Genomic DNA, 24,142 nt, shown 5'->3' with positions numbered 1-24,142 from the left:
GTTAATAAAACAGTTTTATAATATCTATACTTTCGATTATTGAGATTGGCCTACCATTAAAGCATTCATATTTATATGTCCACCCTCCATTACGCCACCCTATGTCACCGCTTGATATTTGTGTTACGGTAATCAGTACACGACATGCAATGGCGGGATTAGAACTTATATTTTCTACTGTGTGCAACGCGACATTTTGCGGAACTATAGATGATAATCCATTGCACGGTAATATTTTTATATTGCGTATATATATTTATTTCCAACATACAATTATTTAATGTTTTCACTGTATTACGATGCTAATTTACTATACCTAGTCCAGCCATAAGTTCACTTACAAATGAAAATGCATTTATTTAAATGAAGTAATAATAAAACTAAACTAAACTAATATTATTATATTTATTATTATATTTATACCTAAATAGTCTGGCCAAAATGGCCACCTTTGGGCGAAGTTTTCACTCCTTGTTCACAAAAATGTTGTTTTGATAATGACCACTCATCATTTTGGTTATTGTAGTGTTCTTCAATCGTGAAAATTTTTCATCGGTAAATAGGATATTCCATTTTTCGATCGATCACTGCAATCCTATTTTCTTTAACACCCCATTCCATATTGCAATTATACATATACATAACATATGTTCATTATACACGAAAAAATATGTGAAATTGCGCTAAATCGAAAGAAGTTTTTAAAATAGTATACGCGTTTCAAATTCTTTTGAATTTAGAACACGTATATTAAAAAGTTGAGACAGAAAAGTTTTTATGTAATATTTATGGCCACACTAGTTATATTATTTACAATCATTTGAAAATTACGTCTATTTAAAAGTAGAAATGCAAATGTAACTAAATTGCAACTAATCAATTGCAATCAATCCTTTGTCTTTTCACATTGGTTTGTCAGAATTACAAATTCTTGGAAAAAGTTAGATAAGATTTTTTTTTGTTATTTCTTATTTATCTATAACAAGTGTTATTTGTGTGATCCAGATGTTAAACCTGAACGCCACCAGTTGGAAAATTTTGTAAATGGCAAGCATTTGAGGATTGGAACGATCAATGTAGGTATCATATTTATAGGTATATTTTTTGTTGAATTCAGAAAGAATGCACATTATTCGTTATTATTATTTAATATTGTATTCAACCATTAACTACCCGATTACTTAAATCTTTAAGAAATGGAAACGAGAATTTGTAAACTTATTTACACAGTGATAACGTTTTAAGAGCCTTCACTGTAGGGGCAGATCTACTTAAGGGCTTTTTGAAAACAATAGGCCGTATTTTACATAAAGAATATCCGAAATTTTATAAAATCCAATAAGGTGGAATCCCTGAGATCAATTAACCCGTGTGTGATACGTGTCTATCGAACAGCGACTTCCCCGTCGCTTGTTTTCGGTCGGTGTATTTTTCCGCTTGTGCGTCTATTACGGGGCCTTCCCCGGTTAGCCCTCGGACTCACAAATTCACGATCCGCCCATGCTTCGCAAATACTAAAAACCCTTATTTTTTATAGTAATTAGTTAATATTAAACAAGGTGGAATATTTACCTACTGAAGGCAGTAAAATTCTAATCAGTTGACACATCAAAAAATAGAAAATCGTTTCTTTGATTTTTAATTTATGCTTAGACTTGAACTGGTTTCAATTCAAAAAAATAACCTATAGGCATAAATATGTTCACTCGTAAGCATCAAAATTTTTTATCAATTTAATCTTAAATTATCTTCTTCATCAATCAATAAAATAATATGTTAAGTATTTATAGGTGCATGCTCACATGGTGCATGTTCTGGTACTTTGTAACTCTCAATAGCGGCAATTACAACCCCGAGTTCAATGTTGAGATTTTGTACCGCACAATCTCATGGGTGCAACATTAGCTCAACGGATATTTAAATAATTCTATTGAAATAGAATATAAAAATGTCAGCATCAGTATGTGAAGTTACAGAGAAATGCCGCTGATATTAAGTGATACGTGCACTCTCACTTTACCAGAACGCACGCTTTGCCAGTGCGTTGTGATAGAGAGAGTTTTAAGTCTCTCGAAATAAAATTGTATATAGAAACAAATTACTAATGGTATTTTCCCCAGAATTACCCGGAGAATTGGGCGGAAAGGACTGAAAATGGCACATATATAGGCAGGGGAGTAGCATTCGACTTGGTGTATATATTACAGAAGAAATTCAATTTCACTTACGAAGTTGTAATTCCGGAAGGGAACATTTTGTATAGCGATGACAGACCAGTTGAATCCCTCATTGGGCTTCTTACCTCCAAAGTAAGTATTTAAATATAAAAATTATCGGCAACACGGTAGCTTACCTGATGAGTGATGCCGACGCCCATGGAAATTCACATTGCCAGCAGACGCGTTGCCGGCTTTTAAAGAATTGGTACGCTCTTTTTTGAATATCGGAACATCTTAATTCTAGAAGATACAACGTCAAGGGATCAACCCGCTCGGAAAGGTAGTCGACGATTAGAACAGCTCTTTATTGAATATGGTAAAGTGAAGGGAGCTGGTACTGAAGAGCTCCCGCCCAGAGGTACAACAACGGATCTGATTGTGGGGCCAAATATGCGCTTTATAGCGATGTAAGCAGTGGCCATCTAAATGACCGCAAAACTAAACGTGATGTCAACGCCCAGTGTGTTCGTCCACCGTAAGTTGCAAAATATCATTGATAAGAAGAAACAGGGTTGGGGATGGGATACAGCCCCAGCGTTCACGGGCTGAAGATTGGAACATGCACAACTACAATAAAACTACCTGCTGGCCCATTTCTAACATCTAGAGCCATTGTTAATTTTTGAGTTAATGGGTTATGTTATACAGAGTTGACCTGCTGGTAAAAAAGCCAGGATTAACATTTTTAAACAGAAACAATGTCCACAGCGTATTGATGTGGCAGCGGCTTTTATTCCAATAATTAAGAACACAGATAAATTTGTAACATTCTCAACGGTAATTGATGAGTCTAACTGGATGATGTTGCTAAGACGCCCTAAGGAGTCAGCGGCTGGATCTGGACTTCTTGCACCTTTTGACGAGAATGTTTGGTAAGGGAAGAAGGATCTTTACATAATTAACAATCCTCTTATTTCAAGCTTTTAAGTTACACAACCGAATTATTGCAGAATCTATAGATTTAGAAGATCTCAAATAATTTCCACATAGTTCTTCGCTCCCGCCGTAAGCAAAATCTTTTGAGTAGGTATGTCACCGTAAAATTGTAAATACCGTTAGATTCGAAAGATGTGAACCTCAACGTACTGCTTACAATTTAACGTATTCGGTAAATTGTAATCTATTCGCTATCTATTATATATTAATTGTATCTCGATTGATTGTAATCTATCTCGGTCTTTCTGTTTACAATTTTACGGTCACAGGTACATCAGAAAGTGTTATAATATTTTAATTATATAATATAATAGTTTTACTTTGAATATATAATAAAAATATAATTCTTCTACCTTCTTCCTTCAGGACTTAATCCTGGTTTTGGTTAAGTAGGTTACGAATGATAAGGCCATGATGAAAGCGTTATAATAACTTTTCTAGAAGAAAAATAAATCAATGGCGCTACAACCTTTTTGGGTTCAGATTCTGTATCTGTTTCATGATCATTTGTTAATCGAATAGGCAAGTAGGTGATCAGCCTTCTGTGCCTGACGCACACCATCGACTTTTTGGGTCTAAGTCAAGCCGGTTTCCTCACGATGTTTTCCTTCGCCTTTCGAGCGAATGTTAAATGCGTTCATAGAAAGAAAGTCCATTGGTTCGGGGATCGAACATACGACCTCAGGGATGAGAGTCGCACGCTGAAGCAACTAGGCCAACACTGTTCTAGAAGAAAAGCACAATAAAATACACAGATTCACTGTTTTACTTTTTCAATACTTATTGAAGTGAAACTTGTTTATCGTCGTTGAAAAAAAAATACCGTCACATTTTTGGGTTACGCATCCAATTTTTCCGTTACGTGCCATATTTTTCTTGTCCCTACCACGGTTGATTCGAAGAGATTCGAAGCCAGTAATAACAAAAGTATATAATAACGATAACAATGATAGTAATAATTCTATTACAATTAATGTAATTCTGTAATAATCTTAAAAGTAATAGGGTAAAATGAAATAACTGTATTATTTGTATTCATGTCTATGATGATAAAAGCCTATTGTTAAACTTTATCTAATTTAACTTTATTTAACCAATTTCTGTAATGTTGCATATTGTAGATCATTTTTCGAAAAATAAGGTCATAAAGAAGTTTTACTTCTTACGTGTGTACACTGGTACACGCACACATTTTTATGTATAGTAAGTAGTAGGTTTCTTTAGGATATTAACCCTGGCAGCAGTTTTAATATATGGACCGTGTTTGACGCTGTTGACGAAGCTTCGTAGTAAGTTAATGCCAGAGGAAGAAGATTATATACGCATATCTCCGAGCTTTTGGTTCGTGTATGGAGCTTTTATTAAGCAGGGTACCTCTTTGTCTCCTTCTGCAAGTAAGTGCTATTCCAAAGAATTTATCTATGCTAATAAAATAGCAATATGACCTTTCTGGTCATATATTTATTTATTTATAACACTTCGTTGCACATAATATAAAAATTAAACGTAATTAAATTAAAAGGAGGGCAACTGGCGGCCTTATCGCTTACGAGCGATCCCTTTTAGGCAAACACTGTGAGAAGAGAAAAAAAATGTATTAAATTAGATAAGGTAGGCGAGAAATGCAAAATACATATTACACATAATAAGACATAATTAATCAGGAACAAAAATATACAAACTAAACTAAAAAATGATTCATGAAAAGTAAAAAGTGCACATATACACACAGTAATTATGAGTAGTAGTTAGGATAGCTAATTAGGTAATAATTTCCTTTATTATAACATGGATTTTTTGGTAGAACTGCGTTGCGAGAGTTGTTTTAACAAGTTATGTTTTTGATGACATATAATATTTATTATATGCCAGTAGCCTTTAACACCTAAGTAAAAATAAAGGTTATAGTAAATTAACTGTTCTCGGTCATTTATCATTGCATCCATTATGTTTACATCGTAATCATTACAGCGATATTATCTATAAAATAATTTCATAGTATTGGATCGTGTTAGATTACAAAATCGTATTTTTCGAACGTGTATTATTACGAAATATTATTCATATTATAAGAATGTGTTGTTAAGATTTAGGATTATGGCATTTGAAGATCGTATATATCGCTTACCCCGTGGAACAAAGTCGTAAAATAAAAATGGAAAAACATAGAAAGTTATTGCATATATCAAATGAAAACGATTTTTTCCTATTTGACGATTTAAACATATATAGTTATTATGTGTTCGTGTAAATGGTTTTAATATGTACATTACAGTAATATATCTAATTAAACTGAAGAGCAAAAGCGTTTTACGACTGCTTCACTATTAAAATATAGTAATTACGGACGACATAATAACCGTACATTACGACGGCACATTTTGGCGATTCATTACCATTCTTTTCGCAGAAATATTATGACCTTCATGTAACTGACATGTATTTTACCACTATGTTTTTGTTTTTAAATTGTCGCATTAACTTTTATGATTATTTGGTAGAACTATCAACAAGAAAATCTAAAATAAAACTATCATTATGGTTGTTGCTACCTATTTCAGTAAATCAGATTTTTATTAGGTAAATTTATGTCTCGTCGAGTCTGCGATAATTTTAACCTTTGATAGATTATCTATTATTATATTCAATCAATTGATAGAGTTATACAATTTCTAGTGTTGACTACACGCTTTTCGATCGTCAAATTTAACATTTTTGATTAAGACATTCCGGTACCCTCACGACGTTTGCCTTCATTGATCAAGTGTTAAACACAAGTCTTTAATGGACCACAGAATGGAAACCCATCCACAAATTCGTAAAAAACAGGCGTGATTCGAACTCATAACCTAGGTATTGAGAGTAGAATGTTGATGCATACATATTTCACATAATGAAACATTTATTGCAGACACAACCCGTGTTTTATTTGCGACTTGGTGGCTGTTTATAATTTTATTGTCAGCATTCTATACAGCGAATTTGACCGCTTTCTTGACTTTATCGAAATTCACTTTGGACATAGAAACAGTTCAGGATTTATATAAGAAGAACTATCGATGGATTGCTCCAGAAGGTGGCGCTGTAGAAAATACTGTCAAAAACGTAAGTATAATAGTATAATATTATTCTTTTTTTTAATTTCATTGCGTATACTTTAAAGGAGAAGTATCATAGTGTTCGGGTCTCAGCTGAAAGGCAGACAGAAAGGTAGAGACTAATAAATTAACCGACTTGGTATTACATGGATTTTTTGGTAGAACTGCGATGCGAGAGTTGTTTTAACAAGTTATGTTTTTGATGACATATAATATTTATTATATGCCAGTAGCCTTTAGCACCTAAGTACAAATAAAGGTTATAGTAAATTTACTGTTCTCGGTCATTTATCATTGCATCCATTATGTTTACATCGTAATCATTAGACACGACATCTCACAGATAACCGGCGTGAAGTGATGCAATTGGTTTATCGTACTCGCGGTTATGGGAACCACCCCTCCCCCTTTCTTCTCTTCAAACCATCTCTGTCCCTTACTATCCTTAACCTCTCTTTCATATCCCTTTCTGCTTTTCCCTCCTCTCTACATTTAAAAACATATGAAGGTGCAAATAGATACGAATGGGGGGGGGGGGGGTACGAATTACCGCCTCCTCCCGCGCTTCCACCACCTAAACATTTGGATGCCGGCAACTGAATTACTTAAAAAACTAGTACTTTATCATCTCATCGACATCGGAGAAAACAGAACAGGCGTTACATTGCGCCACCGTCTTCGTTTTCTGTGGACTTTCGCAACATTAGGTGGCTTAACTCAAATCTCAATGCTGTTCATCACCGTCCATCTCGAAACAGCTTGATGAAAATATTGATATATTTTACAATAGTCTTCTAACTTACCGTAACTTCATGTATCATGCTTAATGAGGATTAAGTTTTTATTTAGTTTCAGATATTTTTTTTAATATCGTTTTGTCGTTGCTTCTTTATTTTTTCTCTTGCTAGCTTATGTTCTAATATTATTGATGTGTTTGTACGTTTGTAAAATTTGTGATGTCATAATTTCTTGCATAATTTTATGCGTACACATTGTTTTAGAATTTATAAATAAACAAATAAGAAGGTACAGAGGATAGGAAAAGTAACAGTTGTATAAAACAAGACAACTTCAATATGGTTTTGATTGTAGAATTAATAAAATTTGTAAACAAGGTTGAACCAATTTTCGATAGCGCGGATAGGCTGGTCTCTTTTGGAACTGAGGGAGCACCGGCTAAGAGATATAAGAAAAACTGTACAATTATTCCCAATATTTCTTTTCTTTCAGCCGGATGAAGTAATACATTACCTACAAAAAACAGTTGCGACCGGACGAGGTAGTTTCCCGTCATTCAGAGATAGTTCCTCGTTGCTTACTTACGTATCCGAAGGAGCGGTGTTAGTCCATCCAAGCGTTTCACTACAATACCTTATGTACAACGACTATTTACAAAAAACCAGGCTGGGCGTGCCCGAAGCTGAAAGATGCACATACGTAGTTGCACCTGGTGTGTTCATGACCAAAAGAAGAGCGTTGGCATACCAACATAATTCGAAATTGAAATCGCTGTTTAATCCGGTGTAAGTAGATGATTGTGCTGTCCTCGCATATAATTCCTAGTCAAAGGATGCAAGAAGAAACTGTTTTACTTTCAATTGCAAGTCATACATAGAAATCAATATCCTTTAGTTATTATGATTTATAAATCGATGTATTTGTTTCTCTTCGTGTTTGTTAATTTTGCTTCGTACATTAAATCTTGTATTTTCTTACAAATTATTTTTTGTTTTTACTATTGACTAGTATAGTTGCGCCATTTTACATATTTTTTTTGTTTTTATTGTCAAATTACAAAATAGTTAAAGAAAATAGGATGACGTCGGTCATAATCCAGACACTTCAAAAGCTTCGTATCAGCCGTATGTTCGTATATCGTACTGTCAACTGGTCTTCAACAACACTTCGTCTGTCGAAGACCAGATAAGATAGAGGCAGCCGCGTGCTGTTAGATCTACAAAGGCTCTTAATGTTATTAAAGCCAGAATTCGTCGAACATCCATTAGGAAGCAAAAAATCTTATCACGAGAAATGAAGATTCCCACTAGGTGTCTTGCGCGTCAAACGAAGCAAGCAGTTGCGAAATTTCCCTAGGAAACAGTTCGTAATCCAATTCATAGATTCGTGGCCAAACAACTTGAAAGCATGTATAAAAGCCAAACGCCTAAGACCTAAATAAATATATAGAAATAAATTTTAATAATATTACATTACTTCATTTAAAATAATGTGTTATAGAACTTATGGCTGGACTAGGTACAACATTAGTGTAGAGACCCCTTCTATTCCTGCCTGATGTCTAAAAATAGTACTCTCATCAGTAAGAGACAATTAAAAACGCAGAGTGACACACTGTTATACATTCGCGCATACTTAAAGCCTAACACGACTTTTGTTTCATCCAAGTCTATGAATCTTTTATTAAAAAAATTACCGTGCACTAAACCACGTAATAATTGGAATCTACCCACAATCCCCTGCATTGTAGATTGATTGTAGTGTGATTGTAGATTGCTCACCAACATATAACAATAAATATCTTTTTCAGTATAAAGCGCGTTATACATTCGGGAATTCTTTCACACCTCTCACTGCGTAACTTACCCGATACTAAGATCTGCCCTCTGGACTTACAATCAAAAGACAGGCAGTTGCGAAACACTGATCTCCTGATGACATATTACATTATGCTGACGGGATTAGCTGCTGCTATTGCTGTCTTTCTTGCAGAAGTAAGTTTACTGTTTTATGAACCTAAGTTAATCAAGTCTTTAAAAAATTCAATATGGTACAATAATGGGTTTTCCTTACATTTATTATTATTTTGTCGTTAATAGGGATGTGATTCAATAGTCAAAAAAACTCTTTACGGATGTTAGCCTTCTCCATGGCCACCCTCTTCCAGCTCCCATCACACTATACACAAATATTACAAATATATTATTGATTTTTTCACGTGAATAAAATAGAGATATTTAAATGCCATTAAATGTGTAATTGAACTGTAATCCTTAATGCAGGAGAACTGTTGTCGAGATATACTAGAACAAGATGTACTAGAACCTCTTAAATGTGATTGATGTCTAGTAGGAAGTAAACTTCTGCCTTTAGTGCGGGTACTAACCAAGTTCACTCATCGTAGAATTGGTTTATTCTAAGTATTAGATTGTTAAATTAATTCTTAAAAATAAATTCCTCGATACAAAATAAAAAGCATTTAGCGTTTATCTACTTCATTTCTGTTATGCAAAACTGTATCGTCTGTCTCATCTCACGCAAACGTCAGGCATACGTACGTTTGTTTCGTTTCACTGGAGCGGGTGGCCCATGGATTTCGCTAGCCTCTTAACTAATAATCCAGGCAATCCAAGGGACCTCCAGCTCAGACGCAATAAACAATTTATGCGTGATTACTGTTTTGACTCCGTAGCCATGGTGGACACTGATAACGCTTAATTAAAAATATTTGTGTATTTCTAGATAACCCTAAAACGCTACATTCATCCCAAAAGTGATGCCATACGTCCAAGGTTCCGTCAAAAGAGACAAAAAAAGATTGAACCAGCTATATTTGATGACACCCGTCCACCGCCATACGAGACTTTGTTCGGAAAAACCAAAGGACAATCGAAGAAGAAGTTTATCAATGGCAGGGAGTATTGGGTTATAAAGAAAGAGAACGGAGAGACTAGACTCATTCCTGTGAGGACGCCATCAGCTCTTTTGTATCGATAAATTGGCTGTAATTTATTATAATAATAACACTTTATTTACATCACACTAACACAAAATAGCTCGTCTAAAATGTTTCTGCATATTTCAGGTCTTTGTGGTAAAATAACCTCAAAGATTCGTAATGCACTTCACTATGCAAATATTTGTGATTATTCTAGCATTGAATACGTGAAGCTTTTAAGTAAAAAACAAAATGTTGCAAATTACGAAAATATTGAGAACTAATAAAAATAAATCGATACTAAATATAAAGATAATTATTTCAATATTACTGAAAAAAAATGCCAATTTTCATCAAACAGGTAAGCTGAGAGAAAGCGAAGATTTCTGGCTTAGACATTTAATTGATCTAATAGAAAACGGCGGAGTTCCCATGTCAAGATACAAAAGTTATTTTATTTTCTTGAATATAATTTAAAAAATTGCCAATTCTCATCTCAGTTTGAGGCTGAATGACGTTCAGTTTCGCGGACATTTGGAAGGAAAGGCTGGGTTAGCCTCTAAGAAGCTTGGTGTGCTCAGCGAGGCGAGACGGTACTTCACCCTGGGTCACCCCTTGCAACACTATAAAGGGCAAATTCGGCCCCAAATGGAGTACTATTCTCACCTCTGGGCGGAGGCTCCCCAGTACCAAATCCTTCCGCTTGACCAAGAGCTATTCAAATCGTCGGCTAGTCACTTTCCGAGCGGCTTCATCTGTTGGAGTTGCGTAGAGATGTGAGAATTCTTTGCATCTTCTACCGTATTTACCATGGAGAGTGTTCAGAAGAGTTGTTTGGACTAGACCAGTAGCTGAGTTTCATCATCGGACGTCAAGGCAGAATACAAAATACCATCCGTATCACCTTGAAGTCCGTCGTTCCACAACTGAGCGTTTCTTAAGGAAATTTCTGCGCATCACTACTATTTGGAACCAGCTGTCCACTGAAGTATTTCCGAACCAATTTGACTTAGGTTCCTTCAAGAAGAGAGCGTAACAATTGTTAAGGCCGGCAGTGCGTATGCGAGCCTTCTGGAAGTGGGAGATGGACACTCCCGGGCGGCGGTATCACTTAACATCAGTTGAGCCTCCTGCCTCTCGTAACTTAAAAACCACCTAGAAATGCACACTATATTTTTTGTGAACAATGCTTGGAATAATGTAAATAAACTCATAAAATACTATCCTGTTTCATTCATCACCTTTTTAAAACTAGTCATTACCGTGTAGGAACAACATTAATTTCATGTATATTTATTTTACAATGATTTTAATTAAATACGTGACTTGATCCGGTCACATAAAAATGTGTACTATAATATTTGATTTTAAAGACAAGGTTTATTGTACTGAATTTCTAACAAGAATGTTATATAGAGTTTATATAGACATAGGTTTGCGCCCATTTAGTTCTGAAGGGGTAAACTTTATATCAGCCATACAGAATAGTGAATAGACTGATCTATCATGAACAATAATCGGAAAGCTAATAGAAAAGTAAGGATAATTTTATGTGAAACCTAAGCGCTCTGTAGGCGCTATTAGGAACTATGGAAGCGCGTTTTTATTTCATATATGAACAGTTTGGAAGAAAAGTCGATATCTTTAAGCTTTTACTCTTATGGTCGTATATATTACGATAGTTATGTCAAATGTCCATTGCTTATAGCATGCGCTGTAAGTGACGGTCTACATCAATCGTATGCAAACAAATAATAATTACAGTGGTTTTCTTTTATCATTTAAAACAAACAAAAGATACACCCTGCATTACGCCACCGTATGTATAATCCAGTACGGATCCCTATGGTCATCATAGGGTATCAGTACAGGACATGCAATGGCGGGATTGGAACTTATCCTTTCTACTGTGTGCAACGCGACATTTTGCGGAACTATGGATGATAATCCATTGCACGGTAATATTTTTACTAAACACAAATATACAGTATTTTCAATCATCTTAACCTACATAATAATTATAAGTTAAAAAATAGACAATTAAGCAAATTGTCCCTGTGACAATCCCTTTAACGCTGGGAAATTTTGTTCGCTGTATTGCGATACTAATTTATTACATAATATTTTACATTTTTTTTTCTACTCACAGTGGTTGCCTGGAAGAGATCGCACGAAAGCAATAAAGCCGCCAGTTTAATTATGTTCAATTTTTTTATATTGTCATGTAACAAAGTGTTAATAAATAAGTAAAAAATAAATTCTCTAAACTAATTAAAAATCTAATTAAAGAAAGAAATTGTGGATTTAATGAATTAAGTATGTATCATTTATTTTGAAACAATTTTATAAATAAAGCGAAAATTATATATTGTAATCAACCTTATGAATGCTAGAGAAGTAGAAATTTAAGATAGTGGAATATAAAAATTTTCTTGGATTTTTTATTATTTTAAATTAGAATTAAAAACATTTAAAATCAAAATATCTTTAATTCAATTAAAATCCATATATCTTTAATTGTTATTTGCGAAGGAGCTTCTTTGCTTTCTATTTAGCTGTTTAAAATATATTCCTTACAATTCCAAAACTAATTCCATTTTTAATAATATTGGATTTAAATTAAAAAGTTTTAACAGAATTAGAACTTCTTGGAGAAAGCTTCATAAGTATTTTTTCTTTGAAATAACTATAATAAGTGAAATTTGTGTGATCCAGATGTTAAACCAGAACGCCACCAGTTGGAAAATTTTGTTAATGGCTCGCATTTGAGGATTGGAACGATCAATGTAGGTATCAATGTAGAAAATTCTAGTCAAAAGATAATATGCATTTTTTTTCTTACAATAAATTTCACAAAAAAGAGCGCGACTCTACATAAGTTTCACTGTAGCCTATACAATAATTATATCTGAGAGTGTAGTGGATCGTTGTGGTCTGGCTGTGCGATGTTTAGAGATGCTGAAGCTTCTAAAGCGGGACGTTTTAAATTTATTGAAGTCAAGAAGTTAATATGGCTGTTTTTATTTATGTATTCGCTGTTTTTCTAAGTTTATTGGTGTCGCGGTTGACCTCTATCTTGTATGGTGACGGAGTGGTTAAGAGGCTGTGTGTATTACCGGATAGGAACCAATTCAATTTCCAGCATGTGAATTTCCAAAATTAATCTGATTTCGTATATTTACAAAAAATTGAAGTTCTATTTTTGCCTCTATTCTGTTTGTATGTAGTTCTATGTTTATATGATGCAAACATCGATACTTACATACATCGATTATTTACGTGGTTTTTATACGCAACCTACCTACCACGCAACATAAGCGCAACGGATATCGAATTATAATACAAAAACGTCGGCATCGCTATGGGAAGTTACAGAGAACCGACGGTAATGTTAAGTAATACACCTGTATGCACATGTACACTCACACTAACAGAACGTACTAGCAAAACGAGCCAGTAGAATTTTAAAATAAAGAAAGTTTTAGAAAAGTCAACCGAGAAAAAACATCTATGTAGAAACAAATTACTAATATTGTTTAAATTGTATTTTTCCTAGTATTACCCTGAGAGTTGGGTGGAAAGGGCTGAAAATGGCTCATATATAGGCAGGGGAGCAGCATTCGACTTGGTACATATATTACAGAAGAAATTCAATTTCACTTACGAAGTTGTCGTTCCGGAAGGGAACTTCTTGTATAGCGATGGCAGACCAATGGAATCCCTCATTGGGCTTCTTCGATCCAAAGTAAGTCTTTAAATAGAAAAATCATCGAATTTAATAACAGGCGGCAACACGGTAGCTCACCTGATGTTGAGTGATGCCATCGTCCATGGATACTCACATTGCCACACAGTTCATCTTGAAAATGAGTTACCGGCTATTTAAGAATTGGTACGCTTTTTCTTGAATTTGTCAAATTGGCTCGGAAATACGTAGCTGGAAGCATATAGTGGTGGTGCATGGCCTAAATTGCCTTAAGAAACGCTCTGTTGCAGAACTAGGGGTGATATGGGTGGTATTTCCTATTCTGCCTTAACGTCCAATGATGAAACGTAGTCGCAGGTATTAATCCAAACTACTCCTCTGAATACTCTCTGTGGTAAATGCGGTATAAGATGCAACGTCAAGGGATCAACACACTCGGTCAAGTGGAAGGAGCTCCCCAGTTCCAGACTCGGGACCTCTTGCCCAAAGGTACAAGAGCAGAGAACAAGAGAACAGAACTCCATGTGAGGCTGAATATGCGCTTTGTAGCGCTAACGCGGAGTATCATCTAGCTACACTAAGCACACCAAGCATTATAGAGCCTAGGCCTTCTTTTATAAATGACTACAAAACTGAACTTCACCAATGACGTTCAGTTTTGCAGTCAGATGTGTTCAGATATGTCAACGCCCAGTATTCCAATGCTAGCTGATGCTTTAAGGAGAGTGTCTTTGAAGAAAGGAGTAGCGACAAAGGCTCCCTCTTTAGCTTAAATTGGCGCAAACTTTAAACTAAAGAAGACACTTCTTGGGGTTTAATTGTACTCGATTTAGTCCACCCTAGTCCAATACTCCACGTAACAGAGTTTCGACTATAAACATAAGTAGCCAAATAGCAATTAATATTGCTAATTGGCTATTGATATGCAGAAGAAAGTTGCAGCAGAAAGATGCAGGGTTGGGGATAGGACACAAACTTGTTGCATCCCAGCGTTCATGGGGTTAGGATTGGAACCTGCTCCGTTAATGATGACCTTGATGCTCCGATCTACCGACTAACCGCATCGCATCTCAATCTGCTGACTTGAACTGCCAGATGCCGCGAGGTCGTTGAGGGTGCGTTAACGGCACCGTGTTCCGGATTTAATAAAGTAAAAAACCTGCTGGCTTATTTCTAACATCTACAGCGATTTACTTAATTTCAAACCTATTTTTAAACGGAACACACGTGTTTTTTATGAAACGGAAATGAAATTCAGTTTTTTTTAGGGATTTTTAATCATTGAGTGAATGGATTATATATACAGAGTAGGACTGCTGGTAAAGAAGCCAACAGCAGGGTTAACAATATTTAAAATAAAAACGATGTCCACAGCGTATTGATCTGGCAGCGGCATTCATTCCAATTATGAAGAACTCGGATCAATTTGTAACATTCTCAACTGTAATTGATGAGTCTAACTGGATGATGATGCTAAGACGCCCAAAGGAGTCGGCGGCTGGTTCTGGACTTCTTGCACCCTTTGACGAGAATGTTTGGTAAGGGAAGATAGTCTTAGAAGATTTTTAAGTAATGACCACGTTGTTCTTGCTTCTGAGCAAGATTTCGGATTAGGTACATCAGGCGATTAAAGTGTAGGGAGTGTAATATATTTACAATATTATAATATAATATTACTAAGTACATATGGGCGCAAATTAATATAAAATCATTATATTGATACAAAACTATAAATTATATTTAAGATTGATATTTTCACATCATCATCAACATAATGAAACCAAGCAACAATACGTGTGTTTATTTTAATTTTAATGGAATCTGGACACGATAATTCTGGCGTATCGCCGATGTACACGTGATTCTTTATACCTCATTATACAAAACAAATATAATTCTTCTACCTTATATATATTATTAAGTCCTGATTTTGGTAAAGTAGCTTACAAAAGGTAAGGTAAAACCGTAATAATTACTGTTCTATAAGAAAAACAACACAATAAAATACACAGACGCAGAGGTTTCATTATTTAATTTTTTCAATACTTATTTATCTACAGTAATAAATGTACTTACTATGTTGTTTAGGATATTAACCCTGGCAGCAGTTATAATATATGGACCGTGCTTGACAATGTTAACGAAGCTTCGGAGTAAGTTAATGCCAGAAGAAGAGGATTATATACGCCTACCTCATAGCTTTTGGTTTGTGTATGGAGCTTTTATTAAGCAGGGTACCTCGTTGTCGCCTTCTGCAAGTAAGTGTCTTGTTATTCTTTGATAGCAGTGATAATTTATCATCACATTCATGGCTATGGCATGGTAAAAATAACGGTACAAACTTCATCGTTTTCGGTTTTATTATAAAGGCGAATTAGAGATGTTGTATAAAACCTTAGGGTATATCTGGCGGCACGGCAGTGCACCCGATAAGTCGAGCAAAATGCGGCTCGGCCGATACGGTATCCTATTCAGCAGCTCAGGACACTTTTGTCCCCCTATAATTTTGTTGTGGATAAAATTGAAAGCCTCAATTTTTACCAAACAATTGTATAAACAGGGTATATTTCAGCTTTTATTCCATTTGAACCAGTAGTTTTAGAATCATAACCGGTAAAATATCTTAATTTTGTCACTCACTGACTGAATGGCCGATCATTAAAACTCTAAGGCATTTTTAGCAGATTGAAGCAAATGGCCAAGTCAATGTATTAATTTAATATAAGCAATAGGTAAGAATAAGAAGTTGTTAGGATTAACTTAGGAATAATTTAGGAAGGAAGGTCCTTTAGTAGAGACTGAGTACCGACCGACTTGTTGGATCTCACTTTTTAAAGTAAAAGAACTACGTTGCGATACTTATTCTTTTTAGTAGTTATTTTTTTGTGCATAATATAATATTTTTATATCAAAGAGTAGTAACAGTAGACAATCTAAGTATAAAACAAGGTTATATGTTCTCAATCATTTATTATTGCATCCACTATGATTACATCGTAGTCATTACAGCGATATTATCTATAAAATAATTTCATAGTATCGGATCGTGGGAGATTACAAAATCGTGTTTTTCGAATGTGTTGACAAGATTTCGGATTACGGTATTGGAAGATCGCATATATCGCTTGCCCCGAGGAACAAAGTTGATCAAGCAAAATCATTGTTTTAGGCAAACTAATTAATACTATTATTACTAGTATATTAAATACATTACATGTATCAAATGAAAGATATTATTTCCTATTTGACGATTTAAGTGTAAATAGTTATAGCTGATAACTAAAGTATTTTTTTTTATTATCTGCTATAAAACAAATCGATGATCTACCAAGACAATATTTTCAGCTATTTTTTATAATTGGTTCAGTCACTACCGATTTAGAGTGTCCCGTGCGGGAGTTGGTAATCGAAGTTCTTCCACCCTTGAACTCTACACATCAACGCCCAAACGAAGAATATTGAGATGCATTAACCTGTTAATTTTGCTCTCAAGTCTTGAAGTATCAGTTATCAGTAGACTTTATTTAGGAATTACCGCCCGATATAGATAGTACCCAGAGCTGGTACTTTCATTGCTGAACGAATAAGTATCGCAATACAGCAATAAAATGCTGCCAGCGTTAAAGGTACGCTGACGCAAGGACCAAACTTTCAAAAATTGTTTTAATTTTCTTATTATTAATTTTTAATTAATTGTATCATTAATATGTAGATTAAGGAAATTGTAAATACTGTATAAACGAACAATAAATTCATTGTTTTTTTGCTATTTATTCTCTAAAATCTGGAGTACACCAGTATTTTTGATTTCTAAGGAAAAGTGCCTTATTATTATTGTCATAACCTTTATGCTAATAATAATAATTTATTTAATAAGCAGACACTCACTAGTCTAAACGGTTATTAATGTGTCAATTACAATAATGTCATAAATATTATATTAGTAAGTTAATTTTATAATATATTCCATGGGACGCATTAAAATCCTGAACGAACTAAGTGTTTTTAAAATCAAAGTAAAAAACCTTGATAACACGCTTTTTTATTGAATTAAATGAGAAAATTTTAATCGTCATGTATTGTAATAGATCTTGACTAACTAATAAGTAAAAAAGATAAGAAAGAACAAGTGTTACTAAAGTTTCGTCAAGTTTACGATAATGTTAACATTTGATACCTATATAATTTCTATAACTTTCATTGAGGACGCATGTTCGATCTTCGATTTTAAAAAACCTTTGCCTTCATTGCAAGCAAGTGTTAAACACAAGTTTCAAACGGCCCACAAAAAGTGACGCCATCAATGATTCGAACTCATAACCTAGGTATTGAGAGTAGAATGTTGAAGCGTACATATTTCACATAATGAAACATTTATTGCAGACACAACCCGCGTTTTATTTGCGACATGGTGGCTGTTTATAATTTTATTGTCAGCATTCTATACAGCGAATTTGACCGCTTTCTTGACTTTATCGAAATTCACTTTGGACATAGAAACAGTTCAAGATTTATATAAGAAGAACTATCGATGGATTGCTACAGAAGCTGGCCCTGTAGAATATGCTGTCAAAAACGTAAGAATAAGTATTAATATTTTTTTTTTCTAAATTACATTGCGTATACTTTAAAGAAAAGTGCCATAGTGTTCGGGCCTCAGCTAAAAGGCAGTCATATCCGGGGAAATACCACCGTCTCGCGCGTGGCGTGATGTGATGCAATTGTTTTATCCTATTGTATTCGCGGTTAGGGGACTCGCCCCTCCCCCTTTCCTCTCTTCTTTCTATCTCCCTCCCTTACTATCCTTCCCCTCCCTCTCATATCCCTTTCTTCTTTCTATTAAAACGTTCCTTTGTACCTCGGGCTTTTTTTTTGATAGACCAAGGGAAAAACGGGCTGACCTGATGTTAAGTGATACCGCCGCCCATGGACACTTTTAATGCCAGAGGGCTCGCGAGTGCGTCGCCGGCCTTTTAAGAATTGGTACGCTCTTTTCTTGAAGGACCCTAAGTCTAAGTGGTGCGCGGCAAAAATTGCCTTGAAAAACGCTCAGTCGTGGAACGGCGGACGTCGAGGTGATCCGGAGGGAATTTCGTATTATGCCTCAACGTCCGATGATGAAACTTAGCTGCAGGTATTAATCCAAACAACTCCTCTGAAAACTCTCCATGGTAAATGCAGAGTGACCCCACATCGCATTCTACCCAATGCCAATAATAGACCCGCTCTTCGTTGAAAACGGTCAAGATGAAGGAGCTGATACTGGGGAGACCCGACCAGGGGTGAGAACAGTACTCCATGTGGGGCTGAATTTGCGCTTAATACAGTTGCAAGTGGTGGCCCGGAGTGAAGTATCGTCTTGCCTTGCCAAGTTTTTTGGAGGCTACTTTAGCCTTTCGCTCCAAATGACCGCGGAACTGAACGTCGTTCGATATGTCGACGCCCTTTATTCCGCCGCCGCTTCAAGAAGAGTGTCTTCAAAAAGAGGAGTAACGAAAAAGGGTATTGTTTTATTGCGGAAAACGCGCAAACTTGTGTCTTCTTGGGGTTAAATTACACTAGGTTTAGTCTACCCCAGTCCGAGACTCCACGTAGTAGACAGACAGGTACAAGTTTGTTCCGGTTCCATAACTGCCCAAGTAATACCTGCCCGGCCCGTGTAAAGAGTATCCCCAGTGCTGTCATCCGCCTAGCAATGAATGTTGCTAAGTTGCAACATATCATTAATATGCAAAAGAAACAGGGTCGGGGATAAAACACAGAAGTGGGGGCGTTCACGGGTTTAAGGTCGGAACATGCTCCATCGATGACGACCTTGATACTCCGATCGGCCAGAAAGCTAAAGAACCAGTCGCATAATTTCTCGAGAAGCCCGTGGGCTGGAAGCTTCCAGAGCTCTTTGCCACATTCGATGCGAAGGGTTTCGCAATGTCCTAACTAACCGCTAGCGCCTCCCCCTTGGACTCAATTGCTTCTAACCATCTATGTGTAAGGTATACAGGTTCCTCCATCAAGCGCCGAACGTGGCCCTTCTGATGATGGAATTATTCTTCTTGACGGCGAGCCAGTTCCTCTTGATGGCGTACCTGTTCCTCCATCAATCGGCGTGCCTGGCCTGTTCTTCCATCATTTGGCGCAGAGCAAGAAGGATGTTGGCCTCGTTGCTTTCGCCCATCCCGCGATTCGCATCAAAACATTGTCGTCGCGTGGCGACACGTGTTAATTGCGCCCTTGTCTGCACCCTCCGCAGCTGAAGACTCTGCCACAAACTCCTCTTGATTCTCTCTTGGAGTAATTGGCATTTTTCTATCCCACTTCTGACACCAAAATGTTAAGAGCTTCCTAACTCGGATAGAAAATGCCGTAGATTTCTTAAAGGGTTTATTTCTTTATAAATCAATGAGGAATTTATAAACACAAATTACTCGCACTGCACTAATTTCACTCACATTTCAGCCTGCTGAAAAGGTCTCTAAGTAGTGGAAAAATCTAGAAATATGTATTCCACCCGTCTTAGTAACAATAGCAAGCAAGCTTAACAAAGATAAGCAAGATTAAACTTAATATATCGACAGCGCTGTGGTGAACCTGTGGCCTTTGGGAATTAAAGAGCAACAGTAGAAAAACTTTACAATACCTAATATTTCTATTCTTTCAGCCGGATGAAGAAATACATTACCTACTAAAAACAGTTGCGACCGGACGAGGTAGTTTTGTGTCAGACAGAGATAGTTCCTCGTTGCTTACTTACGTATCCGAAGGAGCGGTGTTAGTCCATCCAAGCGTTTCACTACAATATCTTATGTACAACGACTATTTACAAAAAACCAGGCTGGGCGTACCCGAAGCTGAAAAATGCACGTACGTAGTTGCACCTGGTGTGTTCATGACCAAAAGGAGAGCGTTTGCATACCAACATAAGTCGAAATTGAAATCGCTGTTTAATCCGGTGTAAGTATAATTAATTTTTACTATTTTATGATTTGCGATTATGCTATGACCTCGCAAAGAATTCCTAGTCAAAGGATGCAAGGAAAACGGTTTTATTTTCAATTGCAACTCACTCATTGAAATCAATCCTTTAGTTATTATGATTTATGAATCGATGTACTTTTTTCTCTTCGTGTTTGTTAAATTTGCTTGTCACATTATATCTTGTATTTTATCATTATTTTCGTACTAATGTATTAGGTGCCGGATTCTAATAACCTACACCATTAGAATCCTATGAGTAGTTTTGAAGCTTGTTAAATATTAGGTCCTTACATATGAAATTGGCGTATTTCGTACTGGCCACTTTAATCACGATGTTCTCCTCTTTGGTAAGGAATTCCAAATTCAAATTTGTACAGCTATTTACTCATGTATTTGTGCTTCGATGACCGTCATTCATTTGTTTTTTTCTTCTGTTTTTTTCTGTTTGCGTCACTCATTTTACAAAATGGAAAACTTAAAGTATCGCATTATTTACGAGTACGAGTTCCGCCGTGGCACTAGTGCTGCGGAAACGACGATGTCTATTGTCAGCAATTACAAACCATGATGGAAAAGCTAGCGGCTAAACAACCTAGGGTGGTCAATCGCTCCACGCCACTGCTACTTCACGACAACGCTACACCACACACTGCACAACAGACGGCTACCAAATTTGAAGAGCTTCAATTGGAATGTCTAAGACATCCTCCGTACTCCCCGGATCTTGCTCCAATAGATTACCATTTTTTTCGAAATTTGGACAACTTCATGCAAGGGAAAAAATTGAACTCTGATGGGGCAATCCAAATCGCCTTCACAGATTTTATTGATTCCCGTCCGACTGTTTTTTTTTAGTAAAGGGATCAATGAACTACCTATGAGATCGCAAAAGTGCATAGAAAACAATTGTTCATACTTTGATTAATTAAATATATTATATTTAAAAATATTAAGGACCTAATACAATCAAAATTTCATATTTATAATATTAGTGTAGATCCACCCCCTATATTTAGCCAATTCCTGTCGGTTGTCTAAAAATCGTCTCATCAGAAAGAGACAATTAGAAGACAGAGTGACGTACTTATACAAGGTATACTTAAGGTCTTAGACGACTTTTGTTTCATTAGATGTAAATACTAAGTTTTTTTTTCGTAAAATAAAACAATTTTGCAACTACCATATTTTTTCCGTGAATTAAGTTTTAATTATTATTCTTATGAACTCTTGTCAGACGATAACTTCGTCAACGTAGTCAAATAAATTCGTTTTTCAGTATAAAACGCGTTATACATTCGGGAATTCTTTCACACCTCTCACTGCGTAACTTACCCGATACTAAGATCTGCCCTCTGGACTTACAATCAAAAGACAGGCAGTTGCGAAACACTGATCTCCTGATGACATATTACATTATGCTGATGGGATTAGCTGCCGCTGTTGCTGTCTTCATTGCAGAAGTAAGTTTATTGTTTTATGAACCAAGTTAATCAAGTGTTTAAAAAATCAATATGGTACAATTTTGGTTGGTGGTTGGTTAACCTAATGGTTTTCCTTACATTTATTATTATTGTCTACAATATTTGTTTCCTTTACTAGTTGTTTTTCCCAAAATAGGGACGTAATTAAATAGTCAAAAATCCCTGTACGGATGTTAGCCTTCTCCACTTCACATCACACTTTACACAAATACATTATTGATTTATTCACGTGAATAAAATAGAGATATTTAAATGTCATAAAATGTGTAATTGAACTGTTATCCTTAATAAATGTGTCGGTGTCGGTCGGAAGTGAACCTTTTGAAGCTGGCACTAACCAAAATCAATAATCGTAGTAGATTTTATCTAAGTATGTGATGCTTTTATTAAAAAACAATAAATATGTATTGTACCTTCACTATAATTTCAATGGTTGACTCTAATTAAAAACATAATACAATTTAAATAACTCGATACAAAAAAAAAACACAAACTCTCCTCTAATTTCGTTTTTATTTAATGACGGCGAGTTAATATTTACAGCACTTTAGTTTGGTGTTTAGCGTTTACTTCATTTTTCTGCAAAACACTGTTTCGTCCGTCTCACTCACCCAAACGTCAGTCATACGTACGTTTGTTTCGTATTACTAGGGTTGAACCATCAATTTCGCTAGCCTAACGCGTGCTCTCACCTAATAACCCTGGAAATCCAAGGGACCTCCAGCTCAATGGCAATAAACAATTTATGCGTGATTACTGTTTTGACTCCGTAGCCATGGTGGACACTGATAACGCTTAATTAAAAATATTTGTGTATTTCTAGATATCCCTAAAACGCTACATTCATCCCAAAAGTGATGTCATACACCCAAGGTTCCGTCAAAAGAGACCAAGAACAATTGAACCAGCTATATTTGATGACACCCGTCCGCCGCCATACCAGACTTTGTTCGGAAAAACCAAAGGACAAACGAAAAAGAAGTTTATCAATGGCAGGGAGTATTGGGTTATAAAGAAAGAGAACGGAGAGACTAGACTCATTCCTATGAGGACACCATCCGCTCTTTTGTATCAATAAATTGGCTGTAATTTATTATAATAATAACACTTTATTTACATCACACTAACACAAAATAGACGAGTGAAAATGTTTCTGCATATTTCAGGTCTTTTGTATTGATAAATTGTCCATTTCACGTTGATGCTAGTCTGTAATTTATAATAATAATAACACTTTATTTCACAATAACACACAACAGACGAGTGAAAATGTTTCTGCATATTTAAGGTCTTTTGTATTGACAAAGTGTCCATTTGACGTTGATGCTAGTCTGTAAATTATAATAACACTTTATTTACATCACAATAACACAAAACAGACGAGTGAATATATTTCTGCATATTTCAGGTCTTTTGTATTGATAAAGTGTCCATTTGACGTTGATGCTAGTCTGTAATTTATAATAATAATAACACTTTATTTCACAATAACACACAACAGACGAGTGAAAATGTTTCTGCATATTTAAGGTCTTTTGTATTGACAAAGTGTCCATTTGACGTTGATGCTAGTCTGTAAATTATAATAACACTTTATTTACATCACAATAACACAAAACAGACGAGTGAATATATTTCTGCATATTTCAGGTCTTTTGTATTGATAAAGTGTCCATTTGACATTGATGCTAGTCTGTAATTTATAATAATAATAACACTTTATTTCACAATAACACACAACAGACGAGTGAAAATGTTTCTGCATATTTAAGGTCTTTTGTATTGACAAAGTGTCCATTTGACGTTGATGCTAGTCTGTAAATTATAATAACACTTTATTTACATCACAATAACACAAAACAGACGAGTGAATATATTTCTGCATATTTCAGGTCTTTTGTATTGATAAAGTGTCCATTTGACGTTGATGCTAGTCTGTAATTTATAATAATAATAACACTTTATTTACATCACAATAACACAAAACAGACGAGTGAAAATGTTTCTGCATATTTAAGGTCTTTTGTATTGACAAAGTGTCCATTTGACGT

At 35.4% G+C, this 24,142-nt stretch overlaps 2 protein-coding genes across 2 annotated transcripts; both read left to right on the top strand.

Moving 5' to 3' along the window:
- Positions 1 to 149: 149 nt before the first annotated feature.
- Positions 150 to 10,199, top strand: LOC123712388 (glutamate receptor ionotropic, delta-1-like). Its single transcript, XM_045665443.1, has 9 exons — positions 150 to 228; positions 1,006 to 1,076; positions 2,121 to 2,309; positions 2,928 to 3,091; positions 4,380 to 4,549; positions 6,067 to 6,260; positions 7,484 to 7,776; positions 8,802 to 8,985; positions 9,734 to 10,199. The coding sequence occupies exons 1-9, from the start codon at positions 150 to 152 to the stop codon at positions 9,986 to 9,988; spliced, it is 1,599 nt and encodes a 532-aa protein (XP_045521399.1). The 3' UTR covers positions 9,989 to 10,199.
- Positions 10,200 to 11,808: 1,609 nt separating this feature from the next.
- On the top strand, positions 11,809 to 23,169 carry LOC123712389 (glutamate receptor ionotropic, delta-1-like). Its single transcript, XM_045665444.1, has 9 exons — positions 11,809 to 11,887; positions 12,645 to 12,715; positions 13,486 to 13,674; positions 15,010 to 15,173; positions 15,724 to 15,893; positions 18,019 to 18,212; positions 20,294 to 20,586; positions 21,887 to 22,070; positions 22,915 to 23,169. Exons 1-9 carry the CDS (start codon positions 11,809 to 11,811, stop codon positions 23,167 to 23,169), a joined length of 1,599 nt encoding a protein of 532 aa, XP_045521400.1.
- Positions 23,170 to 24,142: the final 973 nt, after the last annotated feature.

Source organism: Pieris brassicae, chromosome 7 (genome assembly GCF_905147105.1).
Source record: "Pieris brassicae chromosome 7, ilPieBrab1.1, whole genome shotgun sequence".
In the NCBI taxonomy this organism is placed as follows: domain Eukaryota; kingdom Metazoa; phylum Arthropoda; class Insecta; order Lepidoptera; family Pieridae; genus Pieris; species Pieris brassicae.
Note: the sequence above shows the minus strand (reverse complement) of the source record. Positions and strands in the feature narration are given on the sequence as shown.